The following is a 26,364-nucleotide window of genomic DNA, read 5'->3' on the forward strand; positions in this document are numbered from 1 at the left end:
ATGGGTTACAGGCAAAAAAAAGGGGGGGGCGGGCAAAGATGTAAAAAAATTAAGTGAGGGGATAATAAGCAAAAATGCGTAAACAAAAAACATAATGATGGATAATGGAAGGAGAGGGGGAGGAGCCCAGCGCATGGTGGTTAATGACAAGGAACGGCAGTCTAATGGGTGACGGACGGAAATAAACGGAACAAAGATAGAAATGGCAGTAATCCAGTTTGAGGGACTCGGGTTTAAAGGATAAATGGCAAGAATAGGCCAAAGGCAAAATTAGGAATAATGTAATAACTCAGGGCATTATGGGTAATAGAACCGAATGAAGGAGCCAAAGGCAGAGGGATAATAGAGAAACAGGGCCGGCAGGCATGATGGGTAATGGACCCAAAACATGATGGTTAATTAAAGAAGCGTTAGAAGGATGATGGAAGTGAACAGGCAGAAATGGGCTAAGGGTAGTTCAGGAAATGAAGATGAAATGAATGGGGCAGAGGCATGCTGGGTAATGGGAGCGGAATGAATGGGCCAAAGATAGAAGCCGCAGTGACGCAAGTCGGGGCGGGGAACAGAAGGCATGATGGGTAACAAAAGGGGTGGGTCTACGGCAACTGTCGCGTTAGAATAGCTAAGGGGCATTGTGGGTAAGAAGAAGCCTGAGAGGGTTCGCATAACCGGTTAGAATTCTCCCGAGGTACTGTGGGAAGGGCCAGCACTTCCGGTTTTCAGTCGCCGGCTCTGGACTAGGGGGCTGCCCCTCTGCCGCGGTGCCTGGTGGGACGAGAGGCCTGACCTTGCTGCCTAGCAGCCTCTGCCGCGCAACCCACCTTCACCCGTGTCCCTCGACCCTGGCACATTGGCCAATGAATGTACCAGCCAGATTACGTCACCAGGATCGGCCTCCTGTACCCGCCAGAGCCAATCAGAATGCTTCAAGGGCCAAGGCTGACCAATTACAGTGGCCATTTCGCTGCGGGGCGGAGTCGAAAGTGGGGGCGCCCTCTGGAGAGGGGCGGAGGCGACGAGTCAGTGGGCGTTTCAAAATGCGCAGCGCAGACCAATGGCGGGCGAACAACGGAACCCGCGGCGTTGAGAGCCAATAGATGCGGTCTCCGCGGGCCAATGGGAAGGGCGGGGAGGTGTGTCTCGACCTGCCTGTGAGTGGGAACCAATAGAAAAGGACGTCCCAAAGAGGTGGGTGGGACTCCCAGCCATGACTCCAATTGCAAGGCCAGGCCTTGAAGCTAGTGGGCGGATCCCAGGGCACGCCGAACCAATGGGCTAGGCGGGGCGAGGCGACGGTGGTGGCAGCGGCGGCAGCGGGTTCGGTTGCGCGTGGCGCACGGGGTGGGAGCGGAGCCCAGGCCGGGTGCGGGCGCTGCCGCCAGTGAGAACCGGGGCCCGGAGCAGAGCGGGGCTTGGCTGGGACTGGACCCGGAGCGCGCGGGCCCTGACCTTCGCCCTCTGACCTTTCCCCTTGCAGGCGACCATGGGGAACGTCTTGGCCGCTAGCTCGCCGCCTGCCGGGCCGCCGCCGCCTCCCGCGCCCGCCCTCGTGGGACTGCCGCCGCCTCCGCCCTCGCCTCCCGGCTTCACGCTGCCGCCGCTCGGGGGCGGTCTGGGCGCTGGGGCTGGCGCGGGTCGAGGTTCGGAACGGACCCCCGGTGCTGCGGGCGGCAGCGCCGCAGGGACCGCGGATGATGGGGCCTGCGGCTGCCTGCCCAACCCCGGCACGTTCGAGGAGTGTCACCGGAAGTGCAAGGGTGAGAGGCGACGGACCCGGCGGGCGTGTGAGGGCCCGGATCTCGGGGGGAGGGGGAGCACTCGGAGGACCTTGGGAATTGGCACGGACCACTGGGAACATTTAATAGAGCGTTAGGAGTTGACGTTAGGATCGAAGGGTGGAACGTTGGACTTGGGGCATAGAACGATGGGATCAAATGGTGGAACCTCAGGATGGAATGCCAGAGCCGTAGAGGAAAGGCTTAGGGACCTCAAGGAGCCCCGGGGATCAGCCAAGCCAGCCTTCTTATGTGATCGGGAAGGAAACTGAGGCCCAAGGTCACAGTGTCAGCAAGGGTCCAGTGGGGGTGGAACCCAAGGCTTCTGGATCTTGGCTTGGAACAGTTATGATAGCAAGAGTGGTGGTGACTTATTGAGCGCTGTTCTGGCATTCACTGTATGTTAATTCACTAAATCCTTGCAATGTCTCCACGTGGTGAGCTTACAGTTGACATCTTACAGGTGACAAGTTTGACATAGTTAAAGTGACTTGCTTTGGGTCACATGGGTAGTAAGCGGTGGCACTGGGATTTGGATGCAGGCAAAGAAAGGCCCTGGTCCTGGCCCTGTGTATTGGGTTAGACTGTCTCTTTATTGGTTGGGGTGCTTTGTGTGATGTTGTGCTTGTGGGTCCCTGGAAGAGGGAGAGCTGGGATGGTAGGGAAGGAAGGGATGAGAGCGTTTGCGTAGGGGTGTGTGTATGTGTGTGGAGAGTGACAGCATTTCTTTTCTTCAGAGCTATTTCCCATTCAGATGGAAGGTGTCAAGCTCACAGTCAACAAAGGGTTGAGTAACCATTTCCAGGTGAGCCTTCCTGGTGCCCTTACTCTCCAGAGGTCATCCCAACCATCTCCCTGCACCTACGCATACAACCCCTCACTCCCCCTAAAGGGCTAGGCTCCTGGGCACCTGAAAGGACTCAGAGACACAATGCCAGTCTGACTGCTCATTGGGTCCAGTGGAAGTGTTTAGGGACCCAGAACCTGGGGATGCCCCTCCACCCTTCACATCCAGGCAGGACTGAAGCACTGGGTATGTAGCCTCGTCTCCAGCTTATCTTTTCTCTGAATGTCTAATCTAGTCAGGCTCAACCTCCCAGTCTTCATCCCCTGCCCTACCCAGAGCTGCCTGTCTTTTTCTCCACGATGGGGAAGCCAGGTTGGCGAGTACCTGCGTCCCAGGCTTGTAGGGAGCTTTGCTGGGGGCAGGTTCAGCTGGGTTTATTGGGGGGTGGCCCACAGACTCATCCCCACAGCCTTCCCTCCTCTCCCAGGTAAACCACACAGTAGCCCTCAGCACAATTGGGGAATCCAACTACCACTTCGGGGTCACTTACGTGGGAACAAAGCAGCTGAGTCCCACAGAGGTGAGGTTCCTTTTGTCTTTTGTTCATTGTATCTCTCTTCTAACCAATATGTAGCCAAGCACCAGGCGGAGAAGGCTCTTAATACTAGGAGAGCTGAGCTGCTGAGGGTGGTGGGAGGTGGGGACTGTCTCTCCAGGGTGCTTTGGAACATGGTCACTCCTTCATCCTGAAGCCCTGCTCCCTGCCCAGCCCTGTGCTGGGTCAGGGCCCGGGTCACCCAGAGAAAGCAGGGCTTTTGAATGCCAAACAGGGCATTTGGACTTTCCCTAGGGGGCAGTGAAGAGCCACAGAAAGATTTGGACGGGGAAAGACATGGTCAGATTGACACTCGAGGACCCTACCTTGGGCTGCCATGCAGAGGCTGCGTTAAGGGAATGGGACTGAAACTGGAGGCCTGGAAGGAGGCTGGGCAGAACACAGGTGGAGCTGAGGGGTTGAATTAGGTCTCTGCTTATACTAGCTATTGCCATTCAGGACGTTCATTTATTCCACAAACCTTCATTGTAGTCCATTCTGTGCCCAGCCCTGTGCTGGGCAGTGCTGGGGACAGAGCAGTGACTGAAACGGCCTTGGGGCTCATAGTCTAGTAGAGAAAGGGAACGGACCTGTCCCCAGAGAGTGACTGTCCAGGGTAGGCAGGAGTGAAATGGGGGGGGGGGGCAGGGGGAGGAGGCGCCCAGAGGGGCACCTGACTCAGTCTAGGTGGCCAGGGAGGGCTTCCTGGAGGAGGGAACCTCAGTCCGAGGTTTTCTGATGCTAGGCCTCTCACCTAGGCTCACCACACTTGTATTTCTATAATGCTAGACCTCTGACCTCTGACCTTGCTCTCTGCGCCACAGGCATTCCCCGTGCTGGTGGGTGACATGGACAACAGTGGCAGCCTCAATGCTCAGGTCATTCACCAGCTGGGCCCTGGCCTCCGGTCCAAGATGGCCATCCAGGTGAGTGGGAGCCACGTCAGCTGCTCCCGAGCCACCCTGAGCACCCGGCTGCCCTCTACACTGTCCCTCCCCCCTACAGACCCAGCAGTCCAAGTTCGTGAACTGGCAGGTGGACGGGGAGTACCGGGGTTCTGACTTCACAGCAGCCGTCACCCTGGGGAACCCAGACGTCCTGGTGGGTTCAGGTAAGAGCCGCGGGCCTGGAGGGCAGTCCAGTCTCAGTTGCAGCTTTCCCCGCAATCCATTCCCTTCTCCGGACCTCCTTTTCCACCGTCTAGAAATGGTCAGGGGCAGGAGTGACTTTGGAAACACCCACAACATAGCATGGGGTGTAGGCAAGTAGGTTCCAACCCCCGGCTCTGTCCCTGGCTTCACTGCAGCTGTAGGCGAGGTCCCTCACCCCCGTGGGCCTCAGTTTCCTCGTCTGTAACATTGGGCTCCCTCACGGGGCTGTTGAAGAGGGCATTTACGTTCTTTTGTGCGAGAAACTTCAAGAGGTGTGGGGCCTCTAACAGGTCCCAGGGGAATGTGGGCTGCTTCTGTTACTTACGGGGCTCTGGAGTGGTTTCGGCGCAGAGATCCCGGGGTGGGTGGGTCCACGTGCAGTTCGGGCAGGTAGTCTGAGTCTGAGACAGAAGCTGACAAGGAAAGTTCCTGTTTGGGTTGGTGTAGACAGGGACTGCCTGACTTGTGCCTATACGTCTAGTCTCTTCTTGGTTCCCCCCCCCTTTTTTTTTGGTTTGTCTCTGGGTGTTTCTTTGATTTCTTTACATTCAGCGTGAGTGTTGCTTGGGCATGTACCGTGTACATTCCAGGCACCAAGGATAAGGTGTGGCAAACAAAGAGAATTCAGTTTGTCCTCTGGGAGCTTCCATTCCAGAGGACCGGGACATAAGCACTTAAAAAAAAATGTCAGGTGACGGGGGCTGGGAAAGATTGGGTCATTGGGAGGGGTGTGGGGTGCGGTCCTCAGAGAAAGCCTCTTTAGATAGGTAATATTTGATTAAAGATTAAGGATTTGAGGGAAGGTGCCAAGCAGATTTGTGGGGAAAGAGCTCTTCGGCTGAGGCAACAGCAAGCGCAAAGGCCCTGAGGCAGGACACTTTACTGGAACGCCAGGAGGGGAGTGGCTGTAATGGGTAGGGAAAGAGGGAGAGGGGCATCTGGGTGGCTCAGTCGTTAAGTGTCTGCCTTCAGCTCAGGTCATGATCTCAGGGTCCTGGGATCGAGCCCCGCATCGGGCTCCCTGCTCAGCGGGAAGCCTGCTTCTCCCTCTCGCACTCCCCCTGCTTGTGTTCCCTCTCTCGCTGTGTCTCTCTCTGTCAAATAAATGAATAAAATTAAAAAAAAAAAAAAAAAAAAGAGGGAGAGTTGGAAGTCACAGGGGTAAAGGGCCCAAATCAGCTGAGGCTTTGTAGGACTTCGGCCTTCACTCTGAATGAGTCAGGGGCCTTACCGAGGGTTTCGAGCCTGAGAGGGACAGGAGCTGATTTAGCTTCTAACGGGACCCGCTGTGCTGCCCACCAGAGAGTGAGGAGTGGTCAGGCCCGATGTACTTTGAAAGTGGAGCCCACGGGGTTGGCCAGTGGATTGGGTGTGGGAGGCGAGCGGGAGGAGCAAGATGACTCTGTAGGTTTGGGCTTGAATGACCGGAAGGATGGGAGTGTGGGTTCCTGCTGCCATTTGCTCAGTCTTGGAGAGCAGGCTCTTGGGCATTGAGTGGCTCTGTGAAGGCAGGAAGCCCGAATCCCGGGGAGAGCTCTCAGTTCTGCCTGCTGGAGGCTAGGGAGCCTCCTCCTCAGAGGTATGGCCTCTGAGCTCCCCAAGGAAGAAAAGGGGCTCCCCGGGCAGGGAGAAGGGGGGCAGCTGGAACGGGTGAGGAGAGAGGGAGGGGCCTCCTAGGCGAGGCTGCACCCACGGGTCCCGTGGAGGCATGAGGAACCTCAGGAAGAAACATGTCATGTTCCCTGCAGACCCGACGTCATTGCCCTCCTCTGCTCACGTGCTTCCTGCAGTTGGGCCACATGAGCTTTTCTGAGACTTTCTGGAACTGCTGCATTCTTTCTACCCCACAACCTTTTCACGTGCTGTCCCTACTGCTTGGAGCTCTTCTCCTTGGTCTTGATGTGGCTGAACGAGTAGTTTCAGGGCACAGCTTGCCCTCACAGAAAGACCTTCCATGAGGAAAGCCGTGCGCGGTTAGCGCCACATCGTGCCCGGGGCTTTGCAGTGCTTCCCCCGGAGATCTCCTGCCTCCCACGCTAGGGTGGCAGCCCTTCCGGGGCAGGAACTTGCTTGTCTCACTTGCCACTGTGTGCCGAGCTCCTGGAACCATGCCGGGAACAGAGTAGGCGCTGAGAAAACCCCGGACAAGGGAGCGAGTGGTGGTAGTGGCATGTCCCGTGTGGTGCTTCTTGCCCTTGGTCAGGCCCTAGGCGTGTGATGCGTATCCTTTCCTTCAGCCATTCTAGGCACTGGGAATAGAGCAGTGAGGAGAATGGCTTGTTGGATTCTCTCAACAGCCCCGTGAGGTAGGTGCTACCATTATCCTCCTCTTGCCAAGACCCAGAGAGGGGAAGCGCCTCCCAAGGACGCACAGCGGGTCAGACTCCAGAATCCACGCTCTTCTCTATGGCCCCCAGGCACGGCCTCCCGCACGCACTCTCTGGCTTCTTCTGTGCTTCCCGTGTTTCCTGGCACTGGCCTCCGGGTCCCTCTTCCCCGGTGCCCGAGGCCGCCGGGGGCACTCTTTGTCTCGTAGTTCTTTCCATTCCTTCTAATGACACTGGTAACGGCATCTGTCGCGAGGGCACAAAAACGGCATCCCCCTCTGGGTGAAGGATCCGGAGCGGGAGTCCACCTTCGGCTCCCAGTGTGGGACCAGGCACGCGGTTGGGGGTCTCTCTGTGTTGGAGCACCATGTCCTGCAGCGGGCAGGGGGTGTCCCTGGCTTTCTGGCCCGCATTTCACAGGTGAGGAAAAGGAGGCCCAGGGGTGGAATTGGGTGCCCGGGCTCACACGGCCGGGAAACCGAGAAGCTGGAATGTGAATCAGGGTCCAACTCGAGGGCCTGTATTCCTTCTGGGTTCCCTCCCCGGGGCCTCGGCCTCATCTCAGGAGCCTCCTGAGAACCTAGCATGTGCCCAGCCCTTGGCAGGGCAGTGCCAGGATACAGCAGTGACTGAGACAGCTCCTTCCTCCCCTCACGGGGCTCCCAGCCCAATTGGGGCCGGGGGCATATGATTTTATTTTATTTTTTTCTTAAATTTTATTTATTTTTTGAGAGAGAGAGAATTAAGGGGAGGAGCAGAGGAAGAGGGAGAAGCAGACTCCCCACTGAACGGGGAGCCTGACACGGGGCTCAGTCCCAGGACCCTGAGATCATGACCAGATTCAAAATCAGGAGTTGGACACTTAACTGATTGAGCTAACCGGGTGCCACATAAGTCACGTTTCTTTTCTTTTATTTTTTTAAGACTTATTTACTTGAGAAACAGCATGCGCGGGGGGGAGGGGCAGAGGGAGAAGCCGACTCCCCGCTGAGCAGGGAGCCCAACGTGGGGCTCAATCCCAAGACCCTGGGATCGTGATCTGAGCCAAAGGCAGATGTGTAACTGACTGAGCCACCCAGGCGCCCCGGGACATTTGCTTTTAAACAAACAATCACACAGTGACTTCAGTACTATTGTGAAAAAAATCCAACTCGGGAAAAGTTCAGGTTGCTTAGTGAGAGCTTGTAACTACTGCCCCCCTCCCCCCCACACACACACCCCTCTCACCTAAAGGCGGGGAACAGCGTCTCTAAGACGGTGGTGTTCAGTCGAAGGCGGGTAGGAGGGCAGTGCTCCTAAGGCCCATGGAGCGCAGGGCGTGGAGAGCAGAAAGACGTCCTGTCTGGCTGGGTCCCAGAACTACACCCCGCTTTGGGTGCTGCCCTTACCTGAGCATCCGCCCTGGGGTGTCTGCCGTTCCTGCCCCAGCTGACTTCCCCAAGGACTCCTGGTGTGGGTCCTAGGCGAGCAGGGGAAAGGCCAGGGGGAGGCGCCCCCAACCTCCCTGCTGCCCCGTCTCCGTCTCCCGCTCCCTGCCCGGCAGGTTTGGGAAGTGGCTCTGGAGGTGCGACTTTGCCGGGTTGCCTGGCTCTGCCGGTTGCCCGAGGCCGCCTCCCTGCTCACAGACCTCACTTGCTTTCTTTCCTTCTCGCGTGGTGTCCGGAGCACGAGGTTCTTCCCGGCCACCCCGCATGGTGCAGAATGGCCCCCGCTTGAGAACCCACAGGGGAGCCCACGGGCCTTGGGGGGCGAGGGGGCCCGGCTGTGGACCCAGCGGCAGGGATTGCCTGGGTTCAGGAGTTAGAGGGGTGAGGACTGTGAGGAGCTGCGGGCAGGGTAGCCCCCCGGGGAAGAGGCCCAGGGAGCGGGCTTGGGGAGCGGGGAGAGCGGGCCGAGCTGTGGAAACGAGGGACAGGCAGTGGAGAGCACGTTGTGACCCCAGTTCTCAGACTTCCAGTGGCCTCTCTCTGCAGACTGCAGGGCAGGGGGAAGGTGAAAGCAGAGCGGGGTGACTGCCCTGGTCCCATGGTGACCATGGCTGCAATCGGGGCGTCGCCAAATCCAGGAAACAGGTGCGAATATGTAGTTGGCCAGGCTCAGCAGGGGAGAGGGCACCCCGGGCAGGAGAGACAGTGCATGCACGGGGAAGAGAGAGCTGCTCGAGTTTATCCTGCCTAGAGGGACACGGCTGTGTCCTGGAAAGAGGAAGGGGCTCGATTTTGAAGCTGGGGCCCAGCCATGTAGGACCCTGCAGCTGGGTCTCCTGGGCACTGGGGAGCCATGGCAAGTTCTGAGCAGGAGAACGGGGTTAGGTGTGTGCATGAACAGGATCCCTCTGTGCTGCAGGTGAAATTGGAGAGGGCGAGGCAGGCCAGGAGGTGGGAGGGATGTTCGGGGGGTCTCCAACCCCGAGTCCCGGTGGGTGACAAAGCTGAGAGGCCAGAGACTCTGAGTTGAAGACGCAGTCTCTCTGTGAGCACGGACAGTTAACTCTTCCCTCAGGGGCCACGTTTCCCCCCCACACACACCGCATCGAGGGAGGGGGACAAGCCTGGCCCGGGGTGTGCGACTGCTGGCTGCAGGGGCCGACCCAAGTCTCCTGCTCTAGTGGTGAAGGAGTGCACAGCGAGGCTCACAGAAGCCCAGAGGGGTTAGGTCAGCCGGCCCCTGACCACGACACAGCACCGGAGCCGGGACCCTGGACCCTCGGCGTCCCCGGCCCCACTGGCAGCCCCCATCTGGATCGGGAGAGGCCTCTGACCCTGCACGCTCATTCCTGCTCCGGCCTGGCTCTCCCCCTGCCCCTCACACGTCTGCTCTCTGCTCTCCCCAAGTCCCCCTGCATCCCTGCCCTGCCTTCCCCTTCCCTCCATCCTCCCCTCCCTCGCTGGCTCCTGACCTCAGCCGTGTCCTCTTAGTCTCTCCTGGGAGTCCTTGGCCCTCTCTCCCTCCCTCTCTGATTCTGTTTCCACTTCTGCACGTAAGTGTCTTGTTTTCTCCTTCACCGGCACTCCCTCTGCGGCTCCCCGGTTCTCCGGGAGATCACGTTCGTGGCGTCTACTCTCGGCTCCAAAGACAGGCATGAATGCGACAGTCCCTGGGCTCCAGGAATCCAGCCCGGCAAGCAGACAGTCGCTTGTTAGCCACGCCCAGGGGCCTCGGGGCCAACCCCGCTGCCAAGGGGCAGGGAGAGCAAGCTGTGGGCCTCGGCGTGGCTGGTCCTAGCGATCACTGAGGCCTGGCCACTGCACCGCACCTCATTCGCCCCTTGAGACTTCAGGGCCGCCTCCAGAGGTAGTCCTGCTCCCAAGAGAAGTGACCCCAGTGGCCCGCTGTTACTCCACCGACGAGTGGTGGGGCTGGGATTTGAACCCAGGCTGTCTGGCCCCCGGAGGCGTGCTCATCAACAAGCCTCCCAGCGGCGGAAGGGTTCAGAACCCAGGCCAGAGAGGTGGAGAAGCCCAGATTCTGCCCCTGACATAATCTTGTGACTGCGGGTCAGTGAATCACTCCCTTAGCCTCTGTGGACTCCCAAGTGGTGGCGAAGGAATGGCCGCCTCATGGGGCCTGGGAGGCCTGAGGGGTGGGCCCTGAGCCTCCAGCAGGGGCGCGCCTGGAAGGCCGCCTGGAGCAGGAGGTGGGCCCAGCAGAAACTGACCGCACCAAGCCAAGGTGACCCCCCCCCCAATCTGGCCCACAGGAATCCTGGTGGCCCACTACCTCCAGAGCATCACGCCGTGTCTGGCCCTGGGTGGGGAGCTTGTCTACCACCGGCGGCCTGGGGAGGAAGGCACTGTCATGTCTCTAGCTGGGAAGTACACATGTGAGCCCGGGGCCTGGGGGGTAGGGTAGGGGGCGGGGTCCAGGGTCCCGGCCCCCTTGGTAATCTGCGCCCCACCCCCACCGCGCTCTCTTACAGTGAACAACTGGTTGGCGACAGTAACGTTGGGCCAGGCAGGCATGCATGCCACCTACTATCACAAAGCCAGCGACCAGGTGAGCTGGGCCGGGGACCCACGGCGAGGGCAGGCTTTGCGGGCCTGAGGGCCCAGGGTCCGGTGTGCCCGGGAGCCCAGCCTGGGAAGCTGACCGTTGCGTGTCACCCCGGTCCCTCCAGCTGCAGGTGGGCGTGGAGTTCGAGGCCAGCACGAGGATGCAGGACACCAGCGTCTCCTTCGGGTACCAGCTGGACCTGCCCAAGGCCAACCTCCTCTTCAAAGGTACAGGCCTCAGTTTCCCTGCTTGGAAACAAGTAGGCATCAGGTGACTCGGCCCTGAGTGGGTGTGTATAGGCCAAAGCAGACGGTGGAGGTTGGGGGTGTGACAGACCCATCCCTAGAGAGTGAAGACCTGGAGTGGTCGGGATTGGCGGGGGGGGGGGGGGGGGCCCGGAATTGGTGTGGCCAAGGGCTTCCAGAGGGGAGGGGTCATCAAGCGGGGGTGGGGGTGGGGAAGGGAGAGGACAACTAAGCCAGTTGCTCCGAGGACTGGAGAACTTGGGGTTCGGGAAGAGGTTTCCAGGTGTGGTCAGAGGTCTAGAAGCTGGCAGTCTGGTTGGTGGCTATCTGAGGTGGCCTGGAAGTGTGACTCCACGGGGACAGGGCTGGAAGTTGGCTCACGACTCAGCTGTTTCCCTGCAGGCTCCGTGGACAGCAACTGGATCGTGGGCGCCACACTGGAGAAGAAGCTCCCGCCTCTGCCCCTGACGTTGGCCCTTGGGGCCTTCCTGAATCACCGAAAGAACAAGTTCCAGTGCGGCTTTGGCCTCACCATCGGCTGAGCCCCTCCTGGCCCCCGCCTTCCACCCTTCCTCCTACAGATCCCCCCTCCCCCTCCCCCTGCCACGGAGGGGAGACCTGAGCCCTCCTCCCCCTCCCTTCCCTCCCTCCTCGGGGGTCAGGGGGGCAGTGGAAAGGAGGGGACCCATCACCCTAGCAGCTGAGGGGGGGATTCTGGAACTCGCGCGCTTCAGGATTCGGAGCACTAGGGACAGGGTGCCTACTGGGCCTGGAGTCACAGGAGGGATTCCGGAATCAAGGGGCACGCCAGGTTCTGAGCACCAGGGGCAGAGGCGGCCAGACAACCTCAGGGAGGTGTTGGGGTATCCGAGTCCCCCCAAAGGGCCCTGGGCCCAGCCCTGAGGGGCAGGAAGAAGAGGAGCTTCCCCATCCCCGGTCAGTCTGCCCCCGCCCACTTTCCCACCCATCCCTCAGTATAAATCATGTTTATAAGTTATGGAAGAACCGGGACATTTTACAGAAAAAAAAAAAAAAAAAAACAAAAAATATACGTGAACAAAAGTGAACCGGGCGGTGTCTCTTGGTCCCTGTGTCTGTCGCCCCTTTTGCCCAGTGCATCCAGACGGACCTCCCGGGGGCCAGCAGGGGGCGCTGCGGGGCGGAGCCGGGAAGGCTGACCTACCGCCCGGGGAGTCTGGCCTGGCCTGAGATCACACATCCTCCCTGTGACTTGTGTGACTTCTGCTGGGACATCACAGGCCCTCCCGCACCAGCAGGGCTGGGTCTTGCGATCACACCCCAGCTTGGCTTGGCCTGGTCTGGCCCGGCCGGAGAGGCTACCAGAAGATTCCCCCTGCTGACTGCAGCAGCAGGGGTGATGTGTCTGTGCTGTGCAAGGATTGCGGCACAAGTTGGGACTTCAGGTTCCGAAAGGGGCAGGGGACGACGTCTTAGGACTTCGTGACAGGAAGGCCAGAGCCTGCAGAAGGCTCGCAGGGATTACAGCACCTGGAAAGACTTCAGAGTCAACTCTGCCTGAGGGGGCAAAGGGCTTCTGGACTTCTGGGCCTAAGGGGCGGGGCTGGAGTCCGACTCTGGTCTGGCTACAGACGGCTCCTTGGCTCACATGGGGGGGAGGAGGTCAGGGTGTGGGTTTTGCCCACCTACGGTTCCAGTAAGCTCCCAACACCCCTGACCTCTCCAGACGGGAACTGAAACCTTGTCTGGCGGGAACACACCCACCACACACACACAGTTTGGGGAGGGAGGCCATTGAGCAGAGAGGACCCCTCATTACCTGGGGAAGCCACCCCGCTCCTTCCTTACCGGCGCCTTCTGACGCCAAAGCCAACAGGCCTGGGCCTGGCTAGCCCTGGGGTTGCCTTCCTGGGAGGAGGCCCAGCCCTCCTTTCCCGTGTGGCCTTCCCCACCTCAGCTGAACCTGGGCTTCTCCGTGGGACAGCTGGGACTCGCCAGCCAGCTGCTGGGAGGGGGACGGTGCTCGCTGGGGCCAATCAGAGCAGGTCGTGCCAGGAACAGCTCTTGGGACTTCGGACATGACAGCAGAGCTTGCATCAACGAGCGGTGGTGTAAGCGTGACCATTTTCCTGGTCTTGTGGACCAAGAAGTAAAGGTGTTCAGATAGGCTAGATCATTTGCCCAAGGTCATGGAGCTGGCAGAGCCCCGATTTAGACGCAGACCCTTTCGTTCCCGAGTCCGCATTCCTAACCGGGCCCGGGACTGCTTTAAGCCCTGTGAAGGCTGGGACCTACAATGTCCCTGTTAGGGAGAAGGGCCGGATCTTCATCTGCAAACGGGGAGGGGGGCTCAGAGAGCTGCCTGCCCGTGCCCAAGGTCACAGCCAAAGAGGGAGCGAGGGCTAAAACCCAGGTTTACACAGTCCGCACCCCTCCCATCCCGTCTCTGTTTTGGCCTCCCGTGCCCTTCTCCCTAAGTCTCAGGAGTCTGCGCCCCCGGCCACCTCCCCTCAGAACCCAGGAATCCAAGCCCCCAGCCTTCTCTTTTCCTCTGACCCAGGATTCCGGCCCCCAGTCCCCTCCCCAAACTTTATTTATTCATCCACAGGAAAAGAGAAAGGCGGGGAATGGGTGCTGGGGAGCAGCAGCAGCTCCTTGCCCTGGCGTGCCTAGCCCCCCAGAACGGAGGAAGGGGCCTGAGTTACTGGGTGAAAATGTCACCTCCCTTTGTGGGGGCAGGAGGGGCATCACAGGGCCTCCAACCCCCACCTCCTTCCCCCTGCCTGCTGTGTGAAGGGGAAGGGGACAGCCCACCTCGTGACTGGGGCTGGCCCAGCTCGCCGCGGCCCGGGAGGAGTGGGCGGGGCAGGGCAACATTATAATTGGACGAGTCTGGGATCCCTGAGTCCTACTCAGCCCAAGCGGAGACCGAGGAGGAGGTTCCCCAGGAGCCGGTGAGAAACAGAGTTGAGGGCACAGAAGACCCGCTCGGGGCTTCTGTGAGGGAAGGGCTGGAGCAAGGTGACTGTCATACGCCAGGGTCAGGACAGAAGCAGGAGCTGGGGATGAGGACGGAAGCCGGGGTCGGACCTAGGGGAGGAGTGGGCCGCAGGGGCATCCCGTCTTGGCTGGAAGGAAGGTGGGATGGGGGAAGCAGCTGGACCTGTCGGAGGAACCAGATGAGCCCCTGTCAAGAGCCCACGAATGGTCACTGTTACTTATTGAACACCTCCTGGGTGCCCCCTCAGATCTCCATTAGTTTGGAGGCGCAGGGGTGGCGGCCAGGTCGCTAGAGCGCTCCTCTTTCGGGGAGGGCTTTTTAAATGAGAATTAAGTTAGCTAATAGGTGGAAGATGACGTTTAAATGTGAAGCTGCGGCTTAGAATGTGAAGGGAGAACAAGGAATGTGAAGTTGGAATTTATAAGCCGCAGTCGGGGCTCGCATGGAACTCGGGGCAGGGGAAGTGGAATTTGAACCCTCGAAGAGGGGGATGGAATTTGGGCGGCGGAGGCCGACCCGGTGATGGGGAGAGAGGAGGAGACAATGAAGGAGTTAGATAAACAATGGAGGGACCGCTTGGTGAAATGTTTGTGATTGGATTCGGCCGATGCAGATAATGGGGCGCGGGCAAGACTTGGAAGGCCCGGAACGGGTGGGGCGGGGCTCTGGGTGGGAGGGGTCTCCACTGGGGGCTGATTGACATTTCTCACTCAACCTGACCGATCGCAGGCTGCAAGATGAAGGTTCTGTGGGCTGCGCTGGTGGTCGCGCTCCTGGCAGGTATGTGGACGGGGCTTGCTCAGGTTCCCTGTCCCTTCCCTTCCCGTCCTCACCTGGACCCCCGTGCCCCCCTTTCATCCCTGGGTCCCTCCTTCTGCTGGTCTGTCTCCCCCTTGGGGGGGGGCCCAGGTGTGAGGCCTCACATCCACTGGCTTTGAGCGGCTGTTTTTAGTCTCTCTGGGCCTCAGTTTCCCCACCCTTAAAACGAGAGTTAGAACAGTTCCGAATGCATAGTTGTCAGGCAGGCGGACAGCACTAGATTAGTGTCCTATTCATCACCTATTCATCACCACAGCATGGCCCTGCATGGAGCAGACACAGACACTCAGTACGTGCCCGCCAGTGCTCTAAAGAAGCGCAGGAGCATTTACGGAGCACCTGCTGCGTACCAGGTACTGTGTGCCTGGTGGGGGTGACTGCCGTGAACTTGCTCTGTGCAGGATGCTGGGCCGATGTGGAGCCGGAGTCGCCGCTGGAGGAGAACCTGGAGCCCGAGCTGGAGCCCAAGCGGGAGCTGGAGCAGGAGGTGGAGCCCGAGGCCGGGTGGCAGGCTGGCCAGCCCTGGGAGCTGGCGCTGGCCCGCTTCTGGGATTACCTGCGCTGGGTGCAGACGCTGTCTGACCAGGTGCAGGAGGAGGTGCTCAGCAACCAGGTCACCCAGGAACTGACGTGAGTGCCCCTGCCACTCCCCGGCGGGCAGTGCCTTCTGGACCCCCGGACCTCTGCCGGTGTCCCTGTCACCAACTCTTCGGCATCTCTGGTCATGCCTTGCTTCCTCTTGCCTATGGCGAGCTCCTGGCTTGATGGACCGCTCTCCCTTTCTCCGCTCTTCCTGCCTCTGGCCGCCGCCCCTCCAGCAGGCTAGCTCAGTCCCTCGCACCCTTCCCTTTCACCTCTGCTTCTGCCCGTCCCCGTCCCCACCCTGCCCCCCACCCCCACCCCCAGGGTTTTTCGCCCCGCTTCGGCGCACACACACGCTCCCGCCCTCTCTCGGCCCCCAGGACGCTGATGGAGGAGACCATGAAGGAGATCAAGGCCTACAGGGCGGAGCTGGAGGAGCAGCTGGGCCCCATGGCCTCGGAGACGCAGGCCCGCGTGGCCAAGGAGCTGCAGGCGGCGCAGGCCCGGCTGCGCTCGGACATGGAGGACGTGCGCACCCGCCTGTCGCAGTACCGCGGCGAGGTGCAGGCCATGCTGGGCCAGAGCACCGAGGAGCTGAGGGCGCGCTTCGCCTCGCACATGCGCAAGCTGCGCAAGCGGGTGCTGCGGGACGCCGAGGACCTGCAGAAGCGCCTGGCCGTGTACCGGGCCGGGGTGCGCGAGGGCGCCGAGCGCAGCGTGAGCACCATCCGCGAGCGCCTCTGGCCGCTGCTGGAGCAGGCCCGCACGCGCCACGCCAAGGTGGACGCCCTGGCCACCCAGCCGCTGCGCGAGCGCGTCAACGCCCTGGGCCAGCAGCTGCGCGGGCGGCTGGAGGAGGTGGGCAGCCGCGCCCGCAGCCACCTGGACGAGGTGCGCGAGCAGATGGAGGAGGTGCAGGCCAAGATGGAGGAGCAGGCCAACCAGATGCGCCAGCAGGCCGAGGCCTTCCAGGCCCGCCTCAAGGGCTGGTTCGAGCCCCTGGTGGAAGACATGCAGCGCCAGTGGGCCGTGCTGGTGGAGAAGGTGCAGGCGGCCGTGGGCACCAGCCCCACCACCCCACCGGTGGAGACCAAATGAGTACCCCGCGCGCGCCGCCTGGTGGGCCCCGCCCCTGCCCGTGCCCCCTGCCTCCCCACCCCCCCCCCAGCCTCCAGGAGGCGCTGTCCGGGCCCCAACCGGCCTCCTGGAGGGCCCTAGCTTAATAAAGATTCACCAAGCTCCACAGCAGCTGCTGGGCCTCCGTGTGTGATTTCTCCCGGCTCGTGCCTCGGTTTCTCTCTCCCTCCCCACACTGGCCACACAGCTCTGTCCTGTCCCCTCTGCTTGTGCGTCTCTTTGTCTTTTCTGATCTCAGTGTTCGCTTCCTTCCGTCCCTTTCAGAGTCTCCCTTTTTGCTCTGTCTCCGCTCAGCAGTGCTCACTCTCTCTTCTCTACCCTCGCTGTCCCTTCTGGTTCTGGACCAGATCCGCCCCTGGGGTAAATCCTGTGGTCACCCCTGACTACCGGGGTCGGGGGTTCGGGGGCGAGGGTGGGAAGCAGCCTCTCGGAGCCTGGGCTTGCTCGAGGGCGGGATACCTGCTCCGTGGAGTCTGGACTCCAAAGTCGCGACACCCCTGCCGTTGGGATGAAGCGCTTACTGTCGCTCTCCTGCCTTATCTGATTCTGCCGCCTGCTCTTGGCTGAGAGGCTTCAGTTTCTAGCTTCCTGTTTTCCCCCACCTCTTTTATCTCTTTCTCCTCCAGTTTCTTCCCCCACCTCCCTCCCCGGCTCCGCGGGTTTCTTGTTTCCCTTCTTGCCCCAGCTCGGTTTGTCCTCTCCAACCTGTTCGGTCCTCACTTGGGCCCTCTCTGCCTTTGGCGTTCCCTCTGGGTTAACAGGTGTCTTCATGGGAGCCGTGCTCCCCGGCCCCCCGCCCTCATCCTCCTTCCCTCTGTCCTCCAGCTGGGCTGCTGACCTCTTGTCTAGCCCAACAAGCCTGCTGGGTGCTGGATTCTGGCTGGAGAGAAGGCAGCCGCCCTCCCCGCTCCAAGCCCTGGGGTCCACGGCTGGGAGCCAGTTGGTTGACACTCAGGAGCGGTGAGGACTGGAGCCTGGAGCTGCCCCCTGGCATTCTCTCCCACCCCCTCAGTTCTCAGAGGAGGGGAGCAGGGTTCCCAGCCCAGAGGACAGGCCAGGGCTTGAACCTGTAACTCCCAGGCCCAGCCTGCGCTCTCCCATGTGATTCCTATGGGGCCGGCTGCCCTGAGTGCCATTGTGGAGGCAGGCGCCCCTCCCCACCCCCAGATGACTCACCACAGTCTGGGTGAGGAGGAGAAGGGCCAGTGGGCTCAGAGGCAGGGGGCTTAGTCCCAGCCAAGCATGCTACTGATTCACGGTGTGCCCCGGAGCTGGGGCCAAGCCCTCTGAGCCACAGATGTCAATGGCCGGGGCTGGCCTCAGCCACATCTCCCCCTTGAAGAGCTGAATCTACAATTCTCCTGGATGAAGACCGCAGTCGGGTCTAGAGGTGGCACAAGGGCTGCAGAAGGAGTTTGGGGGAACAGAGTGGGTGCTGTGGGGCGGAGGCTGACAAGCCCGCAGAGATTCAGAGAGACAGCCTGGAGTCCAGAAAGTGGAGGGACAAAGAACTGACACCACCGCGCCCCCCCCTCCCCGGCGCCTTAGCCCCTGGCTGAGCCATTGAATGCGCTTGGCTGTGCCTCAGTTTCCCCATCTCTAAATGGAAACCCCTGTAGCTGGAATGAGGAGGAGACTGGACAAGCAAAGTTGTTATTCTGTTCCGGTGGGGTGGGGAAGGAAGGAGAGCAGAACTTTGGGTGGATGGCTGGGGAATGCTAGGCTCGCAGGGGAAGCAGATGTCTGGGAAGGCAGCTGGGGGGCTGACAGGGACTAGATGCACTGAGCTGGCCAAGGGGTTGTCGCAATCCTGCCAGGGTCATGTCTGTGTGTCCCTTTCACAACCGTCCCCCCCACCACCCCCAGGCTGACACGTGGTTGTGGGGGCACAAGGCCAGCCAACCTCAAGTCTGAGGCCAGGGCCGCCCTTCCCTACAGCTGCCAGGGATCACTGGCGGTCAAAGGCAGCCAGAAGAAGGGGGGAAGCACTGGACTCGAGCCCTGAGGGACGGATGTGGTGGGAGGAGAGACGGGGGGCGGGGGTGCCTAGTGCCAGGAAGGGCCCGAAGGGGTAAGGGCAGATGGAGTGTTTACCAGGGGACCTGGAAGCTTCCAGAGTGGGAGAGCAGAGGGCAAAGAGGGGCCTGGTGGAATGGATGGAGGCACACACACTGGGATCTTTGCAGCTGAGCTTTTGCAGTTCAGACAGGCTGAAAGGACCCCTTCCCCAAAGAGAGATTGGGGGGCTGTGGAATAAAAACCCCAGAGCACAACCACGGAGGTCTGGGATGCTCCCAGATGCAGGGAGGTGGGGGTGGGGCTTGAGGGCTGGTCTGAAAGTGAGACTGGAGGTGGCAAGGGACTAGGAATGAGGGGGCAGATGGGGTGACCCTAGAGTCTTGGAGGAAGAGTTGCTTGCTTGTGCTGAAGAGGCTTGCTAAGAAGGGAGGGGGGCGGAAGAGGAGGCCTGAGGAGTCGCCGTGAATTGAGTTACAGAGTGACTAAGTGACTGAGAGACCCCCCCCCCCCAGGCCTGGAGAAGGGTGTTCAGCAGGAGAGACCCCCTAGAGAAGTTGGCCACTGGAGAGAGACTAAAGGCAATGCCCCATGTGGGGAAGGGACTATGGCACGCTGAGATCCACCAAGTCAGGGAGATTTGGAGGTGCAGGTGCTGAACAGGCAAGACGCTTTTTTTTTTTTTTTAAGATTTTCATTTATTTATTTGAGAAAGAGAATGAGATAGAGAGAGAGCATGAGAGGGGAGAGGGTCAGAGGGAAAAGCAGACTCCCTGTTGAGCAGGGAGCCCTAAGCGGGACTCGATCCCGGGACTCCAGGATCATGACCTGAGCCGAAGGCAATCGCTTACCCAACTGAGCCACCCAGGCACCCTGAACAACAAGACGCTTTAGGCCTAAAGGATGTGCCTAGGCACACCTGACCCACGCACCAGCCAGGCGGGGAAGAGAAAAAGGTGGGTGGGCACAGGGCGGAGGCCATCTGCCGGAGGCTTAAGGGGAGGGATTAATTTGCTCCGCCCCCTCCCCAGCCCAATAAAGGCCTGGGCCGGGCCAGGACCTCCCACCGTGCTGTCCCGCGACTGATCCAGGTTGGTGCTCGATGCGCGCGAGGGCTACCCCTCCAAGAGCACTAGAAAGGAGGTTTGGAAGGAACTCCGGGTAGGGAGGAGGGGTGTCACTGCTCACTCCCACCCCTGCTTCTGCTTCCAGAGTGCCCCTCCGGCCCCCAGCCATGAGGCTCTTCCTGTCGCTCCCAGTTTTGGTGGTGGTTCTGGCGATGGTTTTGGAAGGTAAAAGTGGGATAGGAGAATCTGGGAGTTTGAGATTTGGAAGCTTGAAGCTGGCTACGGGTCTGGGGTCCGAGCTTGGAGGACCCCTGAGAGCTCTGCGGCCCCTTCGGTGCCCTGGTTTTCCTCTCTCTCACCGATCACCCCACCCCCAACGCCGCAAGGTGGGTGAGGGCTCTCTAAGGGGCGGTCCTCCGGGTGGCTAATCTGCCATGGGAAGCTCCAGCAACCGATGATATTATTGACTCGCCCCTCCAGGATTGGCTGTCCAGCTTTTACAGCTTGGAAAGGGGAGGGGTGAAGCAGTGCTGAGAGTAAGCTAATTCCCAGCGGCTTGAGCTCCATCTGGTCGCTTTAGTACCCTCTCCCCGCACCCCGCCTCCGAGTCTAACACCGTGACCTCCAAGAATCACTGTCAAGGATCTCCTTTCCCACCCCTGGAATTTCATCCTAAGGGCTCCCGATACTGAAATTTTTGTACTGCTGCCTATCTTCTGGGCAGGCCCAGCCCCCGCCCAGGCGGCCCCAGAAATCTCCAGCACTTTGGAGCGCATCCCAGATAAACTGAAGGAGTTTGGTAACACCCTGGAGAACAAGGCCCGGGCAGCCATTGAGAGCATCAAGCAGAGTGACCTTCCTGCGAAGACCCGGTTAGAAACCTTCCCAGGGCCTGGGAGGGCTGGGGTACGTCACTACCAGATTGGGGAAACTGAGGCCTGGAGAGGCGGACAGCTTCCCTGTGGTCACAGCTGGATCGCAGGGTGCTTAGATGTGGGGGACAGGTTCCTGACTTCCATCTAGGCCACGCTGTAGAAATGGTCCTGCATGGTGGTGAAAGACCAAGCTTGGGAGTCAGTCAGACCTGGGTCCACAGGCCAGCGAAGACTCACTACTCTTTGTGTGATCTCGGGTGTAGGTCTGGACCAGCCTTTTTCCTTGCCTGTAAAACGGATAGTTCTGAGAAGCAAACTAGGGGATTTGCATAGTGCCTGGCACATTGTAAATGCTCGATATGCTGTTTAACCAACATCAACTCCATTTGGCCACTTAGAAAATCATTCATTCATGAACAAATATTTATTGGGCATCGGCTCCGTGTCCGGGCTGTTCCAATGTGGGGAATAATAGTGATGAACAAGATAAAGTCCCAGCCCACAGGGAGCAGATTGTAAACCAGTGAATGTCCGGGAGGTTAGCCCAAACAGGGCTAAGCACTAAGAAGACAACAAACAGGGTGGGTGTAAACAACCAGCGTGGGGCTTGAACTCACGACCCCAAGATTAAGAGTCGTGTACTCTTGCGACTGAGCTAGCCAGGCACCCCTTTTCATATCTCCATTTAAAGTGTTACTGCTTCGGGGCGCCTGGGTGGCTCAGTAAGTTAAGCTTCAGACTCTTGATCTCAGCTCAGGTCTTGATCTGGGGGGTTGTGAGTTCGAGGCCCCATGAGGCCTGGTTGTCTTGCTTAAAAAAAAAAAAAAAAAAAAAAAGTTGAGATCTGAGTGATTAGGAAAATCCAGCCGGGCCTTAGAAACATGGGAAGAATGTTCCCTGTGGAGGGTGAGTGAGAAAGCCCTGAGCCAGGAAGATATGTACATAATCCAGGCCAGAGGGACAGCCTAGGCAAAGACAAAGAGGCTGGAGAGTGCCCTTGAATAAGCAGGAGACAGCTAGGCCAGAGCAGGCTTACTAGCTAGAGATAGCAAGCCTTCTGGGGCATTCTGACTTCAAAGGGCTCTGGTCCCTCTGGGAAACCCAGCCCAGGGCTCCTCCCAATCCCACAGATACCAGAGCCATGCCTTTTCCTGGGGGGAAGGGAAAGGGGAAGATGGGGGAGGCAGGTAGGGGGCAGGATCTGGGCCCCTGAGGGGAGACAAACACAGTGACTCCTTCCCAATCGCTCCCTGCAGGAACTGGTTTTCTGAGACTTTCAACAAAGTGAAGGAGCAGCTAAAAACTACCTTCTCCTGAACACCAGGAGAGCCGCCCCACTCCTCTGGGCCGTGCGCCACGGAAGGAGCTCTGAAATTTCCCATGCCCTGGCTCCTGTACCGAGGACTTCATGATGCCCATATCCACCCCCACCCTCCAATAAAAATCCTGTAGAGAATTCTGAGTGCTTCTTCGCTGTGAGGTAGGGGCTCAGGGTGGGGCAGGGTGGGTTGGGGAGAGAGGCAAGGAGTCAAATGTATTGAGCATTGTCTACTTGACCTGTGCGGAGGGCTTTAAACTTCATGGTCTCAAAAAAATCCTCACAAGAACCTTGCGAGCGGGGCCCTGTTAATTCTTTGAGGGCATTGAGGCCCAGAGAGGTGAAGTCACTCGTCAGGAAGGGGAGAGCTGGATTGGACCCCCAGCCTGAGGCTACTGTTCGCTATATTCTTCCCTGGGCCTGGCTGCCCAAGATGAGGGACCTGGTTGGTTCACCACCATGTACACAGCAGGTGTTTATTATACTTAAAATGGATAATAAAGAGGGATGTGGAAGGGAGCAAGGGTAGGACCTGGGCTAGAGCCCTCAATGAGATCTATCTACACAATCCTCCACCCTCCAAGGAAGCTTTGATGTCCCCTCCTCCAGGAAGCCCTCCTTCGCCCCCAGGCTGGGTCATCACTGCCTAGTGATGGGTCTGTCTTTCCTACTGGACTGTGAGCCCCAGGAGGACAGGGCCGGGGCTGTCATCCCCAGTGTCCCGAGGCACGGTCCGGCGCAGGACTGGGCGCAGTGTGGGAGCTCAGTACTACTTGGTGGAATGATTATTCTCAATCGGAAAAAACACCTAAACATTACACTTTTTTTTGTTTTTTAAAGATTTTATTTATTTGACAGAGAGAGACACAGCGAGAGAGGGAACACAAGCAGGGGGAAGTGGGAGAGGGAGAAGCAGGCTTCCCGCGGAGCAGGGAGCCCGATGCGGGGCTCGATCCCAGGACCCTGGGATCATGACCTGAGCCGAAGGCAGACGCTTAACGACTGAGCCACCCAGGCGCCCCTAAACATTACACTTTTTTAAACAAAGATTTTATTTATTTGAGAGAGAGAGAGAGAGGGAGCACAGAGGGAGAGTGAGAGGAAGAAACAGACTCCCCGCTGAACAGAGAGCCCGATGCGGGGCTCGATCCCAGGACCCAGAGATCCTGACCCGAGCCGAAGACAGACGGTCAACCGACTGAGCCACCCAGATGCCCCTAAACATTACATTTTCACAAAACTCCTCTGAGGTAGGTGCTGTCACTGCCTCTATTTGGCAGAGGAAGAAACTGAGGCACAGAAGTCTCAAGTCACTTATGTGATGTCACACAGCCCAAAATGGGTAGAGCTGGGATTTGAATGTAGGCTGGGGGGTAGGGGGGTTTGTTCCAGGGGCCACATCCTTACTCCACTTTCCTTGTTCCTGAGTCACCGGCCGTACACATTGGCTGCAGCTACACACACACACCCCTACCTGGCCCTCGGGCTCACCTGCATCATCCCCAGTATATTAAAATGCCCCCACATCCCTCATCAGAGAAAATTCATACAAGCAGTCACACTGCAGTTGGCTAGTTGGCAAAAGGATATATTCTGTGCCGATTTAATCAGTTACTCATCTTCACTTGGCCATATTTCCAGCATTTTGGAGCCAGTTTTCAAGCATTTTCCTGACCCCCCTGGACAGCTCTCAGGTTGGAGAGGGCAGGGACAGAGAAGATGGATGGCAAGCAGTTCATGGGGTGTGCTCTCCACCTTTGAAGAGAGGCTTAAGGGGCGCCTGGGCGGCTCAGTTGGTTAAGCGTCTGCCTTCGGCTCAGGTCATGATCCCAGGGTCCTGGGATTGAGCCCTGCATCAGGCTCCCTGCTCGGGGGAGAGTCTGCTTCTCCCTCTCCCTGCCGCTTCCCCTGCTTGTGCTCTCTCTCTCTCTGACAAATAGATAAATAAAATCTTTTAAAAAGAAAGAAAAAGAAACAGGAGAAGACACCCAGGGTGGTGCCACAGATGTAAACTTAGAACACATGCATGGGGAAGAACCTTGTGGGTTTGAGCTCTTTCTTTCTGAGGACTACTCCAAGCTCGTCTGAGGGATGCTCAAGGAAATGAGGGTGGAGAACAATGGTGGGAAATAAATAAATATAAGTCTCTGTACTCAGTGCCCCGTCCCCCGCAAATCAGCCCTCCAAGCTCCTTCTGCTCCCTTCCCACTCGGCAGCCAGAGGGATCCTGTTAGAACACAAGTCACATCACACACACCCTTCCTCTGCTCAGAACTCTCCCTCCAGGGGGCGCCTGGGATGGAGCCCCGCATCGGGCTCTCTGCTCGGCGGAGAGCCTGCTTCTCCCTTCTCCCTCTCCCACTCCCCCTGCCTGTGTTCCCTCTCTCGCTGTGTCTCTCTGTCAAGTAAATAAAAAAAATATCTTAAAAAAAAAAACAAAAAACAAAGAACTCTCCCTCCAGCCTCAGAGGAAAACCCGAAGATGGTATCAGAGTCCACCAGCTCCGCACTACCTGGCCCAGTCACCCCTGTGGCCTCTCCCCCTCCCTCACGTGCAACTCCTCAGGCTCCTCCAACACACTGGGCAGGCTCCTACCCCAGGGCCTTTGCATTTGCTATCCCCCTGCCTGGAATGCTCTTCCACCAGATGTCCAGATATCCACCTGGCTCTCTTGTCACCTCCTTGGGGTCTCTGTTGTGCTCCCCCCACATGGCTCCCCCATCACTCTCCCAACTTCATATCTGCCTTTTTTCCCAGTAGGTGCTACCCTCTAATATATCGTATGTCTATTTGCTTACTTGTTTACTGTCTGTGTCTCCCGCTGCTGAGATGTCAAGTTCGTGGAGGCTGTCTTGTCTCCTGCAGGGCCGCCGAGTGCCCAGAACAGTGCCTGGCACACAGTGAGGGCTCAGGCGATACTTCTGGAATGTGAGTGAACATTTCCATGGGCCAGCTTACATGCAGACCCATGATTCCCATTCATTACCCACTCGTGAACTCATTCATTCTCATTTTAAGATTTTCTTTTTATACTTTATATTTAGAGCCAATGCATTTGTTCTCCTCAGGTTTACAACATACCTTCAGGACCTCAGAGAGCAAATAGCCCGGATCACACCAAGAACAAAAACACGCAGAGAGCCCCAGACGTGCATGTAGAAACAGTCCCACTCAGGGAGCAAAGGTGGCACATTTGGACAGCCCCACCCATGGCACACGCTCCACACAGCGGGCAGGGCAGGGATGGGGGCTCCCCGTGGGCACCTGACTCAGCATAGCTGGTCAGGGAGGGCTCTCTGGAGGAGGGGACATGGCACCCGAAACCCAAAAGACGATTCAGAAGTCGTCAAAAAGAACTGGAGAAGAGCGTGACAAGCAACACAATTTTTGTGCCCATGAATGTTCATTCACAAACTTGATGTGAATGAAAAACTGGATATAACAACAAATGAATGGAACCCCTTTGGAAAAAAAACAGTTTAGCACTTCCTCCAAGAGTTCAACAGAGTGACCATGTGACACAGCAACTCCATTACTAGGGTGTCTACCCAAAAGAGCTGCTCACAGGTTCACATAAAAATGTGTACGCAGGGGCACCCGGGTGGCTCAGTCAGTTGGGCATCTGCTTGGGCTCAGGTCATGATCTCAGGGTCCTGGGATCGAGTCCCGTAACGGGCTCCCTGCTCAGCAGGAAGCCTGCTTCTCCCTCTCCCTCTGCTGCTCCCCCTGCTTGTGTTTGCTCGCTCCCTCTTTGAAATAAATAAGTCTTTTTTAAATTTTTTTAAAGATTTTATTTATTTATTTAACAGAGAGAGACACGGTGAGAGAGGAAACACGAGCAAGGAAAGTGAGAGAGGGAGAAGCAGGCTTTCTGCAGAGCAGGGAGACCGATGCGGGGCTCAATCCCAGGACCCCGGGATCATGACCTGAGCCGAAGGCAGACGCTTAACGACTGAGCCACCCAGGCGCCCCTAAAATCTTTAAAAAAAAATGTGTACACACATGTTTGTGGCAGTATTGTTCATGACAGCCAAAAAGTGGAAAGAACCCAGGGCGCCTGGGTGGCTCAGTCGTTAAGCGTCTGCCTTCGGCTCAGGTCATGATCCCGGGGTCCTGGGATCGAGCCCCGTATCGGGCTCCCCGCTCAGCGGGAAGCCTGCTTCTCCCTCTCCCACTCCCCCTGCTTGGGTTCCCTCTCTCACTGTGTCTCTCTCTGTCAAATAAATAAAATTTAAAAAAAAAAAAAGTGGAAAGAACCCAAAAGCCCAACAACTGATGAACATCACACAGTGTATGTATATGTGAATATTATTCTGCCGTAAAAACAAGGAAACACTGACACACGCCACAGCATGAACGTACCACCGAAAACACGATACTCAGCGAAGAAGCCAACCGCAAGAGGTCATGCAGGGTACGATTCCAGTTACATGACATCCAGAAAAGGGAATTCCATAGAAACAGAAAGGCGATCAGTGGTGGCCCTGCTGGGCTGGGGGGAGAAGGCAAAGAGAGTGATCCTGGTGGGCTAACGGGTATGGGGATTTCTTTTCAGGGTGATGGAAATGTTCTGGAATTAGACGGTGGTGATGGTTGCACAACTTTGCAACTATGTTATAAAAAAAAACACCGAAACATTGGATTGTACACTAAAAGGGTGATTTTTACGGCATGTGATTATCTCTGTTTTTTTTTT

At 58.3% G+C, this 26,364-nt stretch overlaps 3 protein-coding genes across 3 annotated transcripts; all 3 read left to right on the forward strand.

The window, feature by feature from the left end:
* The first annotated feature begins 1,304 nt into the window (after positions 1-1,304).
* On the forward strand, positions 1,305-11,930 carry TOMM40 (translocase of outer mitochondrial membrane 40). Its single transcript, XM_028088125.2, has 10 exons — positions 1,305-1,381; positions 1,478-1,757; positions 2,513-2,580; positions 3,050-3,142; positions 3,982-4,083; positions 4,163-4,268; positions 10,336-10,458; positions 10,555-10,631; positions 10,753-10,855; positions 11,276-11,930. The coding sequence occupies exons 2-10, from the start codon at positions 1,484-1,486 to the stop codon at positions 11,413-11,415; spliced, it is 1,086 nt and encodes a 361-aa protein (XP_027943926.1). The 5' UTR covers positions 1,305-1,381; positions 1,478-1,483; the 3' UTR covers positions 11,416-11,930.
* A 1,812-nt stretch (positions 11,931-13,742) lies between these two features.
* On the forward strand, positions 13,743-16,391 carry APOE (apolipoprotein E). The gene is made up of 4 exons (XM_028087936.2): positions 13,743-13,806; positions 14,583-14,633; positions 15,074-15,302; positions 15,635-16,391. The coding sequence occupies exons 2-4, from the start codon at positions 14,591-14,593 to the stop codon at positions 16,350-16,352; spliced, it is 990 nt and encodes a 329-aa protein (XP_027943737.1). The 5' UTR covers positions 13,743-13,806; positions 14,583-14,590; the 3' UTR covers positions 16,353-16,391.
* Positions 16,392-19,641: 3,250 nt separating this feature from the next.
* Positions 19,642-21,666, forward strand: APOC1 (apolipoprotein C1). The gene is made up of 3 exons (XM_028087989.2): positions 19,642-19,699; positions 20,199-20,346; positions 21,606-21,666. Exons 1-3 carry the CDS (start codon positions 19,642-19,644, stop codon positions 21,664-21,666), a joined length of 267 nt encoding a protein of 88 aa, XP_027943790.2.
* Positions 21,667-26,364: the final 4,698 nt, after the last annotated feature.

The sequence above is a fragment of the Eumetopias jubatus genome, unplaced genomic scaffold (genome assembly GCF_037043125.1).
Source record: "Eumetopias jubatus isolate StellerSeaLion01/CBP00866 unplaced genomic scaffold, mEumJub1_p1.0 scaffold_10, whole genome shotgun sequence".
Taxonomy (NCBI): Eukaryota; Metazoa; Chordata; class Mammalia; order Carnivora; family Otariidae; genus Eumetopias; species Eumetopias jubatus.

What these genes read in the sequence shown, in the direction of transcription:
- TOMM40 (XM_028088125.2), top strand. Translation starts at nt 1,484, where the DNA reads ATGGGGAACGTCTTGGCCGCTAGCTCGCCGCCTGCCGGGCCGCCGCCG. An exon ending in GTGTCACCGGAAGTGCAAGG is followed by an intron (nt 1,758 to 2,512) that starts GTGAGAGGCGAC and finishes TCTTTTCTTCAG; the next exon opens with AGCTATTTCCCATTCAGATG. An exon ending in GGTTGAGTAACCATTTCCAG is followed by an intron (nt 2,581 to 3,049) that starts GTGAGCCTTCCT and finishes CTCCTCTCCCAG; the next exon opens with GTAAACCACACAGTAGCCCT.
- APOE (XM_028087936.2), top strand. Translation starts at nt 14,591, where the DNA reads ATGAAGGTTCTGTGGGCTGCGCTGGTGGTCGCGCTCCTGGCAG. An exon ending in GGTGGTCGCGCTCCTGGCAG is followed by an intron (nt 14,634 to 15,073) that starts GTATGTGGACGG and finishes TGCTCTGTGCAG; the next exon opens with GATGCTGGGCCGATGTGGAG. An exon ending in CAGGTCACCCAGGAACTGAC is followed by an intron (nt 15,303 to 15,634) that starts GTGAGTGCCCCT and finishes CTCGGCCCCCAG; the next exon opens with GACGCTGATGGAGGAGACCA.
- APOC1 (XM_028087989.2), top strand. Translation starts at nt 19,642, where the DNA reads ATGAGGCTCTTCCTGTCGCTCCCAGTTTTGGTGGTGGTTCTGGCGATG. An exon ending in TCTGGCGATGGTTTTGGAAG is followed by an intron (nt 19,700 to 20,198) that starts GTAAAAGTGGGA and finishes TCTTCTGGGCAG; the next exon opens with GCCCAGCCCCCGCCCAGGCG. An exon ending in GACCTTCCTGCGAAGACCCG is followed by an intron (nt 20,347 to 21,605) that starts GTTAGAAACCTT and finishes CGCTCCCTGCAG; the next exon opens with GAACTGGTTTTCTGAGACTT.